The sequence below is a fragment of the Borostomias antarcticus genome (assembly GCF_949987555.1).
Source record: "Borostomias antarcticus genome assembly, chromosome: 14".
NCBI classification, from domain to species: domain Eukaryota; kingdom Metazoa; phylum Chordata; class Actinopteri; order Stomiiformes; family Stomiidae; genus Borostomias; species Borostomias antarcticus.
In genome coordinates, this window is record NC_140247.1 from 6,633,658 (window position 1) to 6,652,971 (window position 19,314).

At 51.1% G+C, this 19,314-nt stretch overlaps 1 protein-coding gene across 1 annotated transcript; it reads left to right on the forward strand.

Moving 5' to 3' along the window:
* Positions 1-7,260: 7,260 nt before the first annotated feature.
* neurl1b (neuralized E3 ubiquitin protein ligase 1B) lies at positions 7,261-19,110 on the forward strand (the record flags this gene model as incomplete). Its single annotated transcript, XM_084449072.1, has 6 exons — positions 7,261-7,390; positions 12,644-12,888; positions 13,077-13,410; positions 16,112-16,855; positions 17,528-17,653; positions 18,863-19,110. Exons 1-6 carry the CDS (start codon positions 7,360-7,362, stop codon positions 19,108-19,110), a joined length of 1,728 nt encoding a protein of 575 aa, XP_084305198.1. The 5' UTR covers positions 7,261-7,359.
* Positions 19,111-19,314: the final 204 nt, after the last annotated feature.

The window sequence follows — 19,314 nt, forward strand, 5'->3', positions numbered from 1 at the left end:
TTTCAGAGTGCTCAACCAGAGAGGAAGCGCTGTTCTTTATCTAGCCTATCAGATGTCAGTGGAAGCCCCTCTCACCTGGCTGCTTACATTCTGGTACAATAGCAGGGTCACTAGTGTCAGGGGCTGACGTGTTATGTAATCTAGTGATTTAGATTCCAGGAATGGAAAAGGAGTCCGGAGGTTCCAAAGACATACCACATCCAGTATTTCTGTCCATCAGCGTGCGGGTAAGGATATACAGAAGGGCCTCTTGTTCCATGTGAGACCGCAGGTGGATTGAGCTGTGCATAAGCTACAGATCTTTTAGACATGGTCAACAGTGGCTGATATGGATGTGTAGTGATCTTAATTTTCACCAAAGTATGTTTCACGGTTAGATAACTTCCCCTTTGCCTTTTTGTACATACTATGTAGAGCATTTAGGCAAGAAAGGCTGTGAAATTAAGGGGCATGAAAATGTAGGAGTAGTCTCAGTTCTCAGCATCATATCTGACTCAGCCACACCTCTTATAAGTTTGTCGATTCGGGCATGATTGGCTGTGAGGAAGGGAAGGCCCCCTTTTTGCACTACTTTGGTCAGTGAGCGTTCCAGCCTTCTCAAGAAGTCTGACAGCTTTTCTCCTGGCTGTTGGTGCAGGCTCCTGAAGGAAAAGTACAAGTCTTCACCAGACTTAGGGGTTCCAGCACTTTCCAAGGCCTGAACATAGCAGTAGGGGCTAGCATCTGGACTATTCACTCGTATACAGCATTATTTCCAGTACGGGTCTCTTTAGACTCTTGACTATCCTCTTTCTTTTCTCTCTGTCAGAGCAGTCACACTCTTCAATCATCAGGTGGGCTTGTTCAAGCCAGTGATTAAGGCTTTCCTCACCTGCTGATGTGGGAAGGTTGCCAGAGAATATCCGCAGATGTCTAAATTAATTATTTTCATTGGTAGGTCTCATGGTTTTTCCTAACAGGTCTCCAACTGCTCGGATGTTGCTTCCCCTGTAGAACATCCATTGACAGTAGGGCATGAACATCATTTACCATTTTCCCTCTTCTGTAATTAGTTTATGAAGCCTGGCTGAGAAATCATCAGCAGGACTCACTGGTTAAATAAAGAGGCAGCTACTGTGTTGATATTTACGCTACTGAACTACTCACAGAGCACACTTCTGGCTGGTATGCAGATTTATGCTCTAGTTTCTACAGCACTATAACTTGCAAACACACTTTACACTGTAAATCTCTAGTTACTACATGTATCATGGTCTTTTTCCCAACTCACTTTCCTTTCTTAAACTCTTAATCAGCTTTTTTTTCATCCCTCCTCGCTAGCTCCCGCCCAACAGCCAATCACAATACAGGAAGAGTGATATGATTGATTATACAACCAATTATAAAACTAAACCACATAGATTCTACTCTATTTACACCACATTCTAGGTACACTGCAAACAATCTATTGAAAGTGGCAGATTATATCTTATATTTAACTGAATACATGTTACTACATTACATGACATTACGGCAACTTACAATACTGGAAGTGCATTCAACATAGGTAACTCAAGAGAACAACTAGTCACCAGAAATCCTAAGTGTGTCTCCTTTCTAAACAAGCATCTACAAGCTTAAGCACTGCTAAAGTAAAGTGCAAACAACTAAATATAAATACCTACAATAAGTGCTAAGAGGAAGGGTCATGATAATACTTCTTGAAGAGTTAAGTTTTCAGCCTGCGGCGAAAGACGGGCAACTGTTCTGACTTCAGTGGGGAGTGTATTCCACCACTGCGGGGCCAGGACAGAAAAGAGCTGTGACCGGGTAGATGGGCCGACGGGGCAACCACTCACCTTGAGGCAGCAGAGTGAAGTGGTCGGGTGGGGGTGTAGGACTTGACTGTGGCCTGGAGGTAGGAAGGAGCTGTTCCTTTTACTGCCCTGTAGGTTAGCACCAGAGTCTTAAACGGGATGCGAGCGGCTACAGGGAGTCAGTGTAGGGAACAGATAAGGGAAGTTGTGTGGGAGAACTTGGGGCGGTTGAGAACTTGGGGCGGTTGAACACCAGGCGAGCTGCAGCTTTCTGGACAAGCTCCAGAGGTCTGATGGTCCACACCGGGACACCAGCAAGGAGGGAGATGCAGTACTCCAGGCGGGAGATGACAAGGGCCTGGATGAGCACCTGCGCCGTCTCATCTTTGAGGAAGGGGTGGATCCTCCTGATGTTGTACTGTAGAGCAGGAACCTGTAGGAGAGTGTAACCCATGCAATGTTTGCCAAGAACGATAGTTTCTCGTCCAGGATCACACCCAGATTCCACGCAGTCCCAGTTGGTGTCAGAAGCGAATAACACAACCTAGGGATGTCATGAGAAGGGATAAAAGAAGAAGGGATAAAAGAACCCTCTCCATGTCACCTGGTAGGAGCGACCCATCAGGTAGGATGCAAACAGGGAGAGAGCAGAGCCTGAGACATCCCCTCGAGGGGGGAGAGGAGGATCTGGTGGTCCACTGTGTCAAACGCTGCTGACAAATGGTAGAGTATCTGGACATAGGAAAGAGAGTTTGCTCTTGCGGCGAGAAACGACTGTCACCGCAAGGAGGGCTGTCTCTGTGGAGTGACTGGACTGGTGGGGTCCAAGAGGTTCTTGTGGAGATATGAAGACAGTTCATTAAAGACAGCATGTTCAAGTGCTTTGGATAGAAAGGGTAGAAGGCAAACTGGTCTACTACTAACTAAACCGATTTATTCTGAGCAGAACAAATAGAAACTAGTGGTAAACAAGAAAACCAGATGTAATGATATAATTTCCCTGGGGGCTACACCAATATACAGCATTTGCCTGAGATCCACTTTAAAGGGGGTGTTTTCAATTTGCACAGCATCTGAGATTGCAGAACTGAAACCAAGCGTGTGTGCATTTTGTCTGCTCAAGACTACCACAACATTCAGTCTCATGATCCGAAGATTCGGGAAATCAGAACAGTCTGTGAGGGCTCAGAGCACATGGCAAGAGTTCCCGTTCAAATGGGCCCAATTAGGAGCAAATGCTGCACAGTTGCTTTGATAGTGCTTTGCTGGCCTGAAAGATTTGGATTAAAATGATTTCATTGCAGACGGGCTGTCTTCGAATGGTAAATTGATCCACTGACTTGGCCAGCGCATGAGCTTAATGAAGAATCATTTTGGAAGGTGTAGATTACCATGACCTGTCAAGAACAGCATCAAACTAATGAGAAGATGATCGCCTGGTCATACTGGAAAACAGATGGGCCTTTGGTTAAAAACCAATCCCAGATCTTTTCAGTTCAGAGATAATGAGTTAAACATTGATACTATGAATGCGTCTCTTTGTGCTAGCCCCATGTGTGTTTGTTGGAGATGTTGTGTTCATATGTGCTGAATGACTCACTCCAGCCATTAGATCAGTGGCTGAGGCTTTGGACAGCAGCCCTGCTCTGACGCTGAGACCACCACATGCAACCTCCCAAACGGCCATCTGCGCAGCATTTCTCCACAGCATTTCAATCTTTAAAGGGAAATTAAAATACTGCAAATATAACACTTTGCAGTCAAAAGAACAGTTTCTTATTCTCTACCGCATGGCAGCAGTTTGCACAGCCATGGGCCAAGTTTCCTTGTGCAATCCGGGCGGATTGCACACTGACTGTCCTTGTTCCCCTAGAAACATTTCAATATACTCTCTTTATTCTGACTATGGTCCGCATGAGAAAGCTACATCTCAGATGCTAGGTCCCTGAAAACAGGGCGGTGAGAATTATACTTCTTCAGCGTGGAGCATATTAGTTTGCATCCAAATATACGTATATAAATAGATCTAACTTTGGTTAGCTATGTCCTTCACCTACTTTGGCGCTAGCTCATATATGCAAGAAAAAAAAACTAAGCCACAACCATAAGCCTGTCTCTGCATGCAAATGACTTTCTCTGTCAGCAGCACTGTCTCTGAGCCTTGTTTGACTCCCAGATCTGTGTTAACAGTGACCAGGGGCCAGGGACCGGAGCAGTAGAGAGCAGTAAAATAAATGTCTGAATTATGGAGAGAGAAAACGAATGACACACTTTCTACACCCAGGTGTTTTGTTGAAGACTCCAGCGTCAGCAGACTTCAAGTCAGGCTTGAAGAAGAATTTGTACATTTTAGTAAGTGGACCGGTGTTATCAACAGTGGAAGCCTTTCAATTGGTCCAGTGCAATAAATGGACTGCACTTATATAGCGCTTTTCCACCTTAGCGGCACTCAAAGCGCTTTACAATGGCCTCTCATTCATACATTCACACACACATTCACACACCAATGGCGGTAGCTGCCATGCAAGGTGCTAACCTGCTCATTGGGAGCAATTTGGGGTTAGGTGTCTGGCTCAAGGACACTTCAACATGTGGATAGTCGGAGCTGGGATTCGAACCACTGACCCTTCGATCACTGAACGACCCTCTCTACCAACTGAGCTACAGCTGCCCCGCCACCCATAAGAGTGATGGGTTTCAATGTGGCCGGGTTATCTTGGCACATAACAAGCCTAACTTATTTTTATTTTATTTTTAAAGTAGAGTCAGCTGTTCTGTTAAAATAGAACATTATCCTCCTTACAAAAGAAACATCTACAATACCTATTCAGTTGTGCAGCAGTAGCCTGTCAGAAATGAAGGAGCCGAGGAGTAAATTGGAATGGAATCACTTCAGGGATAAAAGCAAGCTGTGTCATTAGACTTTAATTTACACTCCACGGTTTGCGCTTCACGATCGAAATGAACATCAGGGGAAGAAGCACTTGTTACTACGGCTGTGTTTATGCGTGGGGCTTGATTGCGACCTCCATCATTGCCTCACACACACTTCCTGTGGTAATTCCCTTCATGGCAGCCCTTTCTTTCCGAGGCGATGACAAGGGTAGAGAGGAATAATACTTCTGCTTCACTTCGCCCCAAATGCTATTCTAGCAAACTGGTTCATAAGGACCCACCATTTCCTGCTAACACAAACACATTGAGGAGACTGAAACAAAACCTTTTTTGTCTTTGAGCTATAATTAGACAAGGGCTTCCTGCACCCCAACGCCATTCTCTCACTGACTAATCTGACTGGAATCGCATATGACCTTATTGGCCGGGAGGGCAGCTCAAATCCTGCCTATGAGAGTCCCCCAATGGGACAGAAGGGCCGGCTATATGAATCAAGTGAGTGGTGAGGCTCCATAGATGAAGTGATCAATTTGATTCCCTCCAATCCAGTCATATGAAAATGCTTTCACTCTAATATTTTTCCCAATTAAATTCTAAGCCCTCCACCCCTTCAATGACATCACCATACGTTGATGTTCCTGAGCACACATCCATCCCTGGCACCAGAGCCCGCATGGCCCTCGTGCTTTTCTCATTATCTCCTTTGTCATCTCTGAGCTGGTTGCTCATCCAAGCGTGACACAAATTGCCTCCTCTGGCCGCTGCAGCGCCCGGGGTCTCTCTTCCTCCACATCCAGAGATCCAGTCAGAGCACATGGCGTGTCAGCCCCACCCCCTCACTGCTGGTCTCACACCCAGCCCTCCACACCCCCTCACTGCTGGTCTCACACCCAGCCCTCCACACCCCCTCACTGCTGGTCTCACACCCCCTTACTGCTGGTCTCACACCCAGCCCTCCACACCCCCTCACTGCTGGTCTCACACCCAGCCCTCCACGCCCCCTCACTACTGGTCTCACACCCAGCCCTCCACGCCCCCTCACTGCTGGTCTCACACCCAGCCCTCTACGCCCCCTCACTGCTGGTCTCACACCCAGCCCTCCACAGCCCCTCACAGCTGGTCGCACACCCAGCCCTCCACGCCCCCTCACTGCTGGTCTCACACCCAGCCCTCCTCACTGCTGGTCTCACACCCAGCCCTCCACACCCCCTCACTGCTGGTCTCACACCCAGCCCTCCACACCCCCTCACTGCTGGTCTCACACCCAGCCCTCCACGCCCCCTCACTGCTGGTCTCACACCCAGCCCTCCACACCCCCTCATTGCTGGTCTCACACCGCCTTACTGCTGGTCTCACACCCAGCGCTCCACACCCCCTCACTGCTGGTCTCACACCCAGCTCTCCACGCCCCCCTCACTGCTGGTCTCACACCCAGCCCTCCACGCCCCCTCACTGCTGGTCTCACACCCAGCTCTCCACGCCCCCCTCACTGCTGGTCTCACACCCAGCCCTCCACGCCCCCTCACTGCTGGTCTCACACCCAGCCCTCCACGCCTCCTCACTGCTGGTCTCACACCCAGCCCTCCACACCCCCTCACTGCTGGTCTCACACCCAGCCCTCCAGGCACAGGCTCCTCGGAGACCAGTGAGTTCAGAAGGCAGGAAACAGCTTGAGAGGAGCCCAGCAGTCAAGGCCGTGTGATGGGACCGGACGGGGGAGGACACGGGAGGATGGGGGAGGATAAGAGGTGGAAAAGCTGGGATTTCCTCATACGGCGCTTGGACTCTTTTCAATAGCTGTTTCTTCATGATGTTTTAGGCAAAACGATGGCCATCCGATTGAATCGATGTTCCTTAGAGATTCATTGGATGTCTTTTTGACCAGTTAACATCTCATTGGCCGGAGGAAAGCACCAGTAATCCAATCCCTCAACCTCTCTTGTGGGGGATAACCAGGGGAAGGGGTATTTCCCCTTATGGGGGATATTCAGGGGCAGGAAGATCACATCATGCAACAATGAACAAAGCTGATTGAATTATTATCATGTTATTAGATTTACCCGTCTCACCAAGACGTTCAGCCTCTGTGGCAACCTTTGTGGAATTCATATCAAAGTCATACATGTAGGCTACTCAACCACTGTGGCAACAGATGGTGTTTTATTTTTCTCCACATGTGATTTCCTAGATTCTTATACCAGGTCCTTTATTTCATGCCACATTGTTGTTTATGAGTCAGAATGCGTCAGTCCTTCATCCAAGATCATCCAAACTCGAAAGAAATAGCGATGCTTCCCTAGACAATTAGACCATATTATTATTAGCTGATGGAGTCATGACTGCTTTGTGGGTGGGAGCGCAGCTTACTGTGTCTTTAAAGTCGTGCTGTAGTGAGACCGTAAGGAAGGGAGGGGGGCTGGCTGCTGGATCGGTGGGAGAGCAGCTGGAACTGAACTGCCTGCCCGTTGAGCTTCGAGATAAGACGAGCATGTATGTCCACAATTCAATGGGAAGATACAGCGCTATTCCGGCGGTTCAACCATACTCAGCCTGTAAAGCAAACCAGTAGCTACTTATTGCACCGCATGTGAAGGGGGTGAATGGATGGACAGCGAAATATTGCATTCAAAATTCACTTGTCAAACGGTGAGACAAATTACTGGATATAATGGGGAACACGACACCTAAACCTCTATTAGGTAAGATATTTAATATATTAATGACATCGATATAATTGGAATATTGTATTTAATGAATATTTTTAGACCGTATTTACCCGTCCGCATGTGTTTGAGCTGTGTTGATAAATATGGCTTGTCCTATATTCGCGACTTGCTTCTGTACGCGCATTGGATCCCTGACAACTGAGTCGCTGCAGAGAAGCACTGCGTGGGACAGATTCCCAAGAAGCTCTTAAATAAAAGGTGTATCCGATTTCTTTTAAATTATATAAATATTTCCTATAGGCCTAACCTATGATATATTTGTCTATGGATATATGCAAATCTACAACGTGTGATTAATTCTCCAGATAGGCCAAATCAGACATGTCACATGTTTTGTAGAATTTCTTTTAAGGTTTCTTTTTAGGTAGTATTATAAGGGTTTTATAATGCCATTACTAAAACGGCACTTATACGCCTAATTCGACAGTTTATAACTGCTTAATTAGAATATCCTTGTAGGGCATCTTCTCCATGTGAAGTTGGAAAAACCCAAACCAGCTTGCTTATAACAACTTTCCAAAGACTTACCAGCACTTTTTGTAGTTGACTAGTGGAGATTTGAGGTGAAACTAGCCGTCTGCCCAGTAATGTGAAATATTAGCCGAGTTTGTACACCTGATGGTCAGATGTCTGCGGCTTTTGCAGGCCACAGTGCTTCTCGTCTTACCGAGAAAATATTGCTTGCCTTGTAGGCCTATGCACCCTCTTATTCCCTCTAAGTCCCCATTGCAGCATCCATTGTTGCAGTCAATTTAATAAGGCCAAAGAAATTACTTATTTTCTGCATCAACTTCCTTAATTGGCCATATTGAAATTGAATAAACCGTCCTGTCACTCGATGATCCGTAGTTAGATGTCAGTCAGATCAGCTTAGAGGGCCGTGGGCTTGTGTCAAGCTGGGAAGACGTAAGCTCGATAGGTTGTTGGCTCGAATCCTGCCTCGCTCTTTGCACTGTCTCCTCTCTCCTGCAGTCAGTCAAGTTGGAACCATTTACATGTCGGTGTTTATCAATACTGTTGGCCCTACTGAGAAACGTATTCGTCTTCACAGTGAGGGGCAGGAGATGATGTGTTTGGCAACTATATAGATGTATGTAGAGTCATTGGTGGAGGGGTGTTTGTGCCAGAGCCTTGACTCCTCATCCCTGGCCGGGTCATTCCTCCAGAGGGCCGTGTGTGGAGGGGAGGGGCCTCCATCACACCTGCAACCAGCAGTACAGTAGCAGCACAGTGAATCAGTGAGTGGAGTTTCAAGTCATCAGATTCCAGTTTGAAATGTACTGCCTTTCACAGAGGAAATCCATGGTCGCAGCCTCCTAGCAACACAAAGGGCCAAAGAGAGCCTGAGTTCTGATATGGCACCATATGCATTGTGTGTTGGCTGCTGCATGCTGTAGGCCCCTATGTGCTAGATTTATGACCTATTGATAACGTTGAACCTAGTGACCATATGTGAGGCAAAGGTCTTAGAGATCCAATATGATGGTTGAATGTGAGCTTGACCAGCTGACCTCCAAGTCCTTGCTGATGGCTGTGGGCTTGGCGCTGTCCACCAGTGCTCTGAGCAGTCTCAATATCCAGATTCACAGTGTGCTTAATCGTGTCACAAAATGGACCATTTTCATTGCAAACACTATGGATGAATAATCTTGTGCTGATACTCTGTTTGCATTACGTCTTTCATGAGGATCATGAAGAATGAGAGGGTACAGCTACGCATAATACCACGCTCTGTCTCTAAAAATAAACTAATGACGTGTGTTAGCAGTTCTGGGGAGGGGGAGGCCATGTTGTTGACATTAATGGTCCCCAAGCCTTAGCAAGGCTGTGAATCCTGACTACATCTCAGATCGGCTGCCTCAAACACCCCCTGCTCCCTTCTGCCTCTCTCTCTTTCTCTCTCTCTCTCTCTCTCTCTCCCCATCTCAATCTCTATATCTGTCTTGTTCTCCCTCTCTGTCTTTCTCTCTCTTTCTCCTCATCTCTCTCTCTCCATCCCTCCCTCTCCCATCTCCAGAGAGTGCGATAAGAAAACAGCCCTTTTCATTCTAACAGACGACCCAAACGAGAGTGCTGGGTTTACCCTGTTAGCCCTGGGAGAGGTCATCTGGCTCTGGCAGGCGACGTGTGGCCAGATCTCCTTATCTCTGACCCACACAGAGCATTCGTACAGCTCTCTCTCATCCCTGTTGTGGTGTGTGCAATAGGAACGTGTTGTTTGGATTTGTCGTGTATCTGGGAGCCGCTGGCTCCTGTCATTGAGACTGCTGATCATTAGACTGGATGTGGAATCAAATAAAGACACTGAGCCCCAGAACTGGATGTGGCAGACTTGCATAGTTGAGCCACTGCGTGTAAAGAATATGCACGTCTCCAGTGATGTACCTTAAATCTTAGACCTCTGCTATTGATGTTGGCTATGTATGTGGAATGTATGATGTTGGCTATGTATGATAGACATGAACATGTGATGCCAGAGTTTCAGTACTGTACCTAAATCTAACATTGACAACCGCCACCCCCACCCCCCTCCCTAAGCAGCGTGACCTATCGAGCTATGCCCTTCATCTAATAATGGCAACCGCCTTGCTATATCAGTCCGCACTTCTCTCCAGTGTCGTTCTCTTTACCTGGAGAGCCCTAAGCCTCTCTGTCAGCCAGCTCGTTGAGCGGGAGACTTGCGTAAAGCTCGCTCAGGCCTCTTGTCTGTTTGTGTTTGGGAGCTCTCCAATCAGCGAGCCGCTGCCATGGCCACTGTTGCTGCTGGCGGGCAGCTGCCAGAGTAATACAATCCATCTGATGGTGTAGTAGCCTCTCGTGCACCCGGGAGACCTGCAGAGATGTTACAGATGTTCAGCACCAGCGCCTCGTAGTTTAGAATGTAATTAGGGATGATGTGTAATTTGGGAAATGCGGCGTGGTACATTTCACTGAGTGATACTTCCAACGGAGATCACAGTGAAGTAGCACGTCATAAACAAAAACCCCAGTCTCTCCTTACATGTCCCCGGCCAGAACCCCATGGGGAAGCAGAGCCTCAAAACCTCCGATCCTCCTCTAGCTTGGCTAGGTACTGCTAGTATCTGGTGTGCTGGGTGACCCCCTTGAGGATAGGCAAACACTTAACCTTCTTTATTAACAACTTTTAAATCTTCTAAAACAACACTGGCAACCGTCGTCAACGACTGGAGGGACTTTTCAATCAGATTACAGTCTAAATTCATCTTAAATCTTAAGATGGTTTGTCATCATTGACCTGTGTGTTGACCAACCGCATTCACAGTGCTGGCCAATCACTGAGCAGGCCGTGCAGCTGTGATGCTTGCGTGGAAGTGATCAAAGGCTGAAACTACTCAGTGAAATCTTCCCCCTGAGTAGACAGAGTATGGCCCTGCCACAGCCCTGTCTAAAGATAGACACTTTCATCCATCCCCTGAGGTATTTAGGATGTGTTTGTGCTGATGGCTCTGGGTGTGTGACTGGGATCCATTAATAGATGGGAGATTTATCCTACTGTGTTGTTGACCACCCCCCTATTTTAGTTTCGGTTAGATGATTTGTGATCTCAGCCGCTGGGGGCTTTTATCTTGTATGATCACCATTGCCTGTCAAGCTGTGTCCCATGGTAATGAAATGCCGCTCTGTACTGAAGTCATGGTGAAACCTTAACATTTTCTTCATCGTCTCCGTCTGAGGAAAAGGATTGCTGCTCTATCCTCCTCCTAGGGTCCTGAGAGCAGACACACCTCCTGCTCCTTATGTTAGTTTATGTTAGTTTAGGGGGAGCGAAATTCTGGGGAGGGATGTGGTGAGAGGAGAGGACTGATTTGGGACAGTGTGGGGAAATAAGCCTTTTTATACATTAAATATGGGTTACAGGCTAAAATAGTCTATTAAGTACAGTCTGACTGTAGCAGGCCGGCCCCATAGTGTCAATGTGGGAAAGGAAGTGTGAGAGACTGTGGTTTCTGCTGCATCATTAATAACCTCTTCTCCCTACACTACCTCCCCCCTGCTCCACGCCAACACTCCCCCAGAACCCCCTGCTCCACGCCAACACTCCCCCAGAACCCCCTGCTCCACACCAACACTCCCCCAGAACCCCCTGCTCCACGCCTACACTCCCTCAGAACCCCCTGCTCCACGCCAACACTCCCCCAGAACCCCCTGCTCCACGCCGACACTCCCTCAGAACCCCCTGCTCCACGCCAACACTCCCCAGAACCCCCTGCTCCACGCCAACACTCCCCCAGAACCCCCTGCTCCACGCCAACTCTTCTCCAGAACCCCCTGCTCCACGCCAACACTTCTCCAGAACCCCCTGCTCCACGCCAACACTCCCCCAGAACCCCCTGCTCCACGCCAACACTCCCCAGAACCCCCTGCTCCACGCCAACACTCCCCCAGAACCCCCTGCTCCACGCCAACACTTCTCCAGAACCCCCTGCTCCACGCCAACACTCCCCCAGAACCCCCTGCTCCACGCCAACACTCCCCCAGAACCCCCTGCTCCACGCCAACACTCCCCCAGAACCCCCTGCTCCACGCCAACACTCCCCCAGAACCCCCTGCTCCACGCCAACACTCCCCCAGAACCCCCTGCTCCACGCCAACACTCCCCCAGAACCCCCTGCTCCACGCCAACACTTCCCCAGAACCCCCTGCTCCACACCAACACTCCCCCAGAACCCCCTGCTCCACGCCAACACTCCCCCAGAACCCCCTGCTCCACGCCAACACTCCCCCAGAACCCCCTGCTCCACGCCAACACTCCCCAGAACCCCCTGCTCCACGCCAACACTCCCCCAGAACCCCCTGCTCCACGCCAACACTCCCCCAGAACCCCCTGCTCCACGCCAACACTCCCCCAGAACCCCCTGCTCCACGCCAACACTCCCCCAGAACCTCCTGCTCCACACCACCTCTGCTGTTGGCTGGCTGGCTGACACAGTCTCCTGTCTATTAACAACAGCTTCTATCCCTGATATTACTGTCCTGGCATCTGAGTCACAAAGACATTTTAGTAACTGCTCCTTTATGCTTTGAGTCAGGCTGGGAAATGGTCCAAATTGACCCTTAAATGTCCGTCCATTCGTACGAATGGTTCTATTATCTTATTGTTAATCCATCAGTATTATTCATTATACTATTCTGCTGTCCACCTCCATCGTTGTCAATCAATCAATTAATTGATTTCCTCTCCTCCCTGATCTTCTCCCCCAACAGATGGGACTTTGCAGCCCCGCCCGGCTGTCAGCAGACAGTACTACACCCTCCCCAATGGCGGAGCCGGTGTGGAGAGACGAACGTCGGCCCCTCCGGTCAGCATCAGCCTGGAGTCGCCTCGCTTCCACCCCCACGCCAAGGGCAAGAACATCAGACTGGACGGCCAGCTGCGTCGTGCCACGCGCAAAAACAGCTTCTGCAACGGCATCACTTTCAGTCAGAGGCCTGTCCGCCTCTATGAGAAGGTACGGGCCCACTCTCAGCTGGGTGCTTCCTGCTTCATAATCACCCACAAATGTCCACGTGCAGCTGCTGATGTATGAACTAAACACTGTAAATACAAAGCTCTTGTCTACGGCGTGAATCACTGTGAACATAAAAGCTCCTCTACCATGGGAGGCTATGTGAACTCAAAGCTCATCTTCCCCCTCAGGTGCGCCTTCGTCTGTCGGGCGTCCACACCGGCTGGAGCGGCGCTCTGCGTTTCGGCTTCACCAGCCTGGACCCTGGTGAGCTGGCCCTGGCCGACATTCCCAAGTACGCCTGTCCGGACCTGGTGACCCGGCCGGGCTACTGGGCCAAAGCCCTGCCGGAGCGGCTGGCCCTCAGGGATGTCGTCCTGGCCTTCTGGGCTGACCGCCACGGCCGAGTGTTCTACAGCATTAACGACGGCGAGCCCGTCCTCTTCCACTGCGGCCTCAGCACGGGCTGCCCCCTCTGGGCCATCATAGATATCTACGGCCTCACCCAGGAGGTCACGCTGCTTGGTGAGGCTCTCACATGCCGTCCTTTCAGTGTATGACACGGTCACCGCCACGCTGCCGTTAAAGCCCTGGTCCGCCATGTGTTAAACAGCGCCACAGTGCGTCAGCTCGGTTTACTAACACAGCTTCCAGAATGAATGAAAGCATATATGGGCGGAGTCTAGTGCTGCCGCTGGGGTTAGTAAACAGAGCTAACGCAGAGCTGGCTCTCTGGGGCTGGGGTTAGTAAACAGAGCTAACGCAGAGCTGGCTGTCTGGGGCTGGGGTTAGTAAACAGAGCTAACGCAGAGCTGGCTGCCTGGGGCTGTTTCACACACCACTGATCAGGACTTGAACACGGTCACGAGCAGAAGTAAGGTATTAGCTGAACAATATTACACACCAGATTCGAACCAGCTCCACAGTAGTCAGTAGCAGGACTTGATATCCTGCTTTAATGGCTTAGAACCTCCAGGATCTGCTCCCTAAGAGGCCCACAAAGAGCAGCTGAGCCAAGGAGGTCTAGAGGGAGGGCAGAGGAGTGGGGGTCTAGAGATGGAGGGCGGAGGAGTGGAGGTCTAGAGGGAGGGCAGAGGAGTGGGGGTCTAGGGATGGAGGGCAGAGGAGTGGGGGTCTAGATGGAGGGTAGAGGAGTGGGGGTCTAGAGGGAGGGCAGAGGAGTGGGGGTCTAGAGATGGAGGGTAGAGGAGTGGGGGTCTAGATGGAGGGTAGAGGAGTGGGGGTCTAGAGATGGAGGGCAGAGGAGTGGGGGTTTAGGGATGGAGGGCAGAGGAGTGGGGGTCTAGAGATGGAGGGCAGAGGAGTGGGGGTCTAGAGATGGAGGGCAGAGGAGTGGGGGTCTAGAGGGAGGGCAGAGGAGTGGGGGTCTAGAGAGGGAGGGCAGAGGAGTGGGGGTCTAGGGATGGAGGGCAGAGGAGTGGGGGTCTAGGGATGGAGGGCAGAGGAGTGGGGGTCTAGAGATGGAGGGCAGAGTACTAGCGGGGGTCTAGAGAGGGAGGGCAGAGGAGTGGGGGTCTAGAGATGGAGGGCAGAGGAGTGGGGGTCTAGAGATGGAGGGCAGAGTACTAGCGGGGGTCTAGAGAGGGAGGGCAGAGGAGTGGGGGTCTAGAGGGAGGGCAGAGGAGTGGGGGTCTAGAGATAGAGATGGAGGGCAGAGGAGTGGGGGTCTAGAGGGAGGGCAGAGGAGTGGGGGTCTAGGGATGGAGGGTAGAGGAGTGGGGGTCTAGAGATGGAGGGCAGAGGAGTGGGGGTCTAGAGGGAGGGCAGAGGAGTGGGGGTCTAGGGATGGAGGGTAGAGGAGTGGGGGTCTAGAGATGGAGGGCAGAGGAGTGGGGGTCTAGAGATGGAGGGCAGAGGAGTGGGGGTCTAGAGGGAGGGCAGAGTACTAGCGGGGGTCTAGAGATGGAGGGCAGAGTACTAGCGGGGGTCAGTATTTTCACTGCAAGGTCATAAATCTGCTCTCCAAGACCGAGACGCACATCATGGAGAGATAACCAGAATCCAGGGCGCTGACGTCAAAAAGCTCTCTCTCTCTCTCACTACGCTCTGTTACTACTCTCTCTGTTCCCTCTCTGTCTTTTTTTTTCTCTCACTAGTCCCTCTCTCTCTTGCTTTCCATATTTCTTTTCCTCGCTCACTATTCTCTCTCACTACTGTCTCTCAGACAGTGCTCTCTCACACACACTAGTTGTAAGTAAGTAAGCTAGTAAGTAAGTAAGTAAGTAAGTAAGTAATCATCAAATAATTAAAATCAATGGTAAAGAAAACAATAACAAGTAGTCTCTCAGGCATTTTACATTTTATATTGTAGTCATTTAGCACACTTTTATCCAAAGCGACTAACAATAAGTACAATTTTCTAGAGAAAGTGAACCCAATATATCCCAGTCATCATCAGTAAAACCTTCTATAAGAGCAAGTGACACCAGCAGTCAAAGTGTTAAAACAAAGATGAGGACTTCATACCTTTAGACATGGTGTGAGGGTAGCGGGACGGGCAGGGTTGACCCATGTACCCAAAGTAGAAGGAAGGTAATAGTGAGAAGCCGTGTGTGGGGTTACGTGGTGGAGAGGCCAGTATAGGAGGACCCCAGGTGCTTTAATGTTGGGTCTTGAGTCTCCTGTGAAAGATGACGCTCTCTCATTCACTACTACTGTCTCTCAGAGCTATGGCCATGTTTGGTAAAGTCGTATGATCGCAGCAGTTCTGGTGAAGGGCCAGAGAGCCACTACTCCAGCCCCCCAGGAGACAGTTGTCAGGGACAGCACCGCCAGCCAAGAAGGCCTCTTACAGGGGGAGGGGGGTTACACACCAGACAGCTGCATCAGTCCCGCCTCACTGTTTATCCACGTACGCCAGGAGAAGCGATGCACCGGTATGCGGCGGTGGCGAGCATTTGCCGTGTTCGACTTTTGGGTCTTGCCACGGCCAAGATGCTCCCCACGGAGGCACAGCTGGCGGTTGCTGGTTTCTGGTGTGCAACCAGCTTTAGCTCCAGCACCTAACGTATGGGACAGTTTAACAACATTTTGAATTGTCACTTATGATAAGCCAGTCAGAAAACATCGGCTGGTCTTGAGGTTATGACTTTGGGTGATCTAAGCGTGAAGCTGATTGGTTAAATAAGTGACGAAAGGAAAAATCACACGCATAAGATTCACTGAAGGGGATCCCTGTCTGACCAGTCTATCTGCCCCTTCACAGAGAGCACGTTTGCTGACACTGTGGGCTCCAGCTGCCTGAGTGCCGCCCGTCTGAGTGCCTACCTGCCCCAGAGTAGCCACGACTCGGCCAACTACAGCAACAACCAGCTGGAGAACAACCAGGCCGCCGCCGCCAAGATGGCCGCCAACCTGCAGCTCGGCAACTACAGTCAGCACATCCCCTGCTGCTCCGCTACCTCTTCCTCCTCCGCGTCCTCCACGTCCTCGTCCTCCACCTTCACCGTTCCCCGGGCGGCCCGGGCCCCGCCCTCCCCCCTGGACACCGACTTGCACTTTCACCTCGTCCGCGGGCCCGACGTCATCCTCTCCGCCGACCGCTTTGCGGCCTGCATCCAGTTCCTGGACAGCAGCCGGACTCTGGTGTTCAGTGACCGGCCGCTGCGCGTGGGCGAGACCCTGTACGTGGAGGCGGGCCACCTGGGCCTGCCCTACTTCGGGGCGCTGCTCTTCGGCGTGACCTCCTGCGACCCAGGGAGCCTCCACGCCGGCGAGCTGCCGGCCGACCCGGAGGTGCTGCTGGACCGCAAGGAGTACTGGGTGGTGTACCGGGGCTTCCCCACGCCCTGCTCCGGGGACGTGCTGAGCTTCACGCTGTTGCCCAGCGGCGAGGTGCGCCACGGGGTGAACGGCGCGCCCCGCGGGAGGCTGCTGTGCGTGGACTCCTCCCAAGTCCTCTGGGCCTTCTTCACTCTCCACGGAGCGGTGAACAGGCTCAGGATTCTGGGTAAGCGAGCCAGCCGACCACACGCAGCCCAGGTCTGTTTACCTAACCGGCGATGGCAAAGCGGCAGAGCTCAGCAGAATTAATCACCACACTGTCTGTTTACTGTGTGTCGTTTAACGGCACCCAGGGGTAGTTAAATGGTTTTGTACCAGTGAGAGCCGTAAACCAGCTTGTTCTCCATGTAACATTTCAACATCCTCTTATTTTCCCAGGCCGAGAGGAATGCTGTGCAGAGCTGATGCCCTCATGTCCGTCTCTGGTTTATTTTGGGTTGTGACTTACTGTAGCTGCCCTATCCTATCGCTCCCTTTGGGCAGTTCAGCCTGACAGTCCCTTGAATTACAGCCCAGAGGGGCCTGGTGGGGACATACTTTGAAAAGTAAAATACGCACAAAATTGGAACCGTCAAATTATACAATTACAATATGAGCACCACGACTAATCTGATTAAAGTGTTTACTACTTACCAGCTGTGAATCAGAGTACAAGATAGACAATATGTCCTTAATCCATGATGTAATTGGTGAGAGGTTTGATTTTGTGTGTGGTGGTTCTCAATCAAATTGCTGTATTAATTAAAAAAGCTGTATCTTTAGCTATATGTTTTATACAGTATTAGTACAAGTACAATAAAGGAGTGTAATAAATGTTAGATTTGTTTTTGTGCCACAGGGACCACTCAGTCCAGCCCCCCTTCCACCTCCCCCAGCAGCTCTCAGAGCAGCAGCCCAGACGACAGCGACTCGGACCTGGCCTTCAGCGTCAACAGATCCTCCTCCGCCTCCGAGTCCTCGCTGGGTACGTTACCAACCCTCACCCCTCACCTGAGGACCTTCTCAACCCTCACCTCTCACCTGAGGACCTTCTCAACCCTCAACTCTCACCTGAGCACCTTCTCAACCCTCACCTCTCACCTGAGGACCTTCTCAACCCTCACCTCTCACCTGAGGACCTTCTCACCTCTCACCTGAGGACCTTCTCAACCCTCACCTCTCACCTGAGAACCTTCTCACCTCTCACCTGAGGACCTTCTCAACCCTCACCTCTCACCTGAGGACCTTCTCAACCCTCACCTCTCACCGGAGGACCTTCTCAACCCTCACCTCTCACCTGAGGACCTTCTCAACCCTCACCTCTCACCTGAGGACCTTCCTAACCCTCACCCCTCACCTGAGGACCTTCTCAACCCTCACCCCTCACCTGAGGACCTTCTCAACCCTCACCTCTCACCTGAGGACCTTCTCAACCCTCACCTCTCACCTGAGGACCTTCTCAACCCTCACCTCTCACCTGAGGACCTTCTCAACCCTCACCTCTCACCTGAGGGTCTCTCAACCCTCACCCCTCACCTGAGGACCTTCTCAACCCTCACCTCTCACCTGAGGACCTTCTCAACCCTCACCCCTCACCTGAGGACCTTCTCAACCCTCACCCCTCACCTGAGGACCTTCTCAACCCTCACCTCTCACCTGAGGACCTTCTCAACCCTCACCTCTCACCTGAGGACCTTCTCAACCCTCACCTCTCACCTGAGGACCTTCTCAACCCTCACCTCTCACCTGAGGACCTTCTCAACCCTCACCCCTCACCTGAGGACCTTCTCAACCCTCACCCCTCACCTGAGGACCTTCTCAACCCTCACCCCTCACCTGAGGACCTTCTCACCTCTCACCTGAGCACCTTCTCAACCCTCACCTCTCACCTGAGGACCTTCTCAACCCTCACCTCTCACCTGAGGACCTTCTCAACCCTCACCTCTCACCTGAGGACCTTCTCAACCCTCACCTCTCACCTGAGGACCTTCTCAACCCTCACCTCTCACCTGAGGACATTTCAGAGAACATTCATATGTAGCTTCCATTATAGTGTATATTAGCATTTGGATATAAAGATTGGAACACAGCCACACAACTTCCTGTAGGGTGGAAAAGCATGTTTTTAGTTATTTTGTAGCCCTCCTCAAGGGCCTCTCTAATACATCCTGTCTCCTCTCTTCCTCTCCACCAGTGACTGCTCCCAGCTCCCCACTCAGCCCCCCAGTCTCTCCCGCACTCTCTGCCCCTGAGCTGCCCCCTGCTGGCAAGAACGGGGAGTGCACTGTGTGCTTCGACCAGGAGGTGGACACTGTCATCTACACCTGTGGACACATGTGTCTGTGTAATGACTGTGGGCTGAAGCTGAAGAGACAGATCAACGCCTGCTGCCCCATCTGTCGGAGGCCCATCAAGGACGTCATCAAGACGTATCGGCCATGACCGCAGTAGCCTCCACAGGCTCCAGGGTGACCGGGTCCCAGGTTCTGTGCCACTACGCCTTAGGGTCACAGTGGTTTCTGGAGACCAGCTGTTCCTCTGGAGGTGGCAGGCCGGGCTGGAGACCAATCCCAGCTCCATCCAGAGATCACAGTCCCAAGGAACAATACCGTGCCCAGGACCTCCGAGCCCATGTCCAGCTCAGCT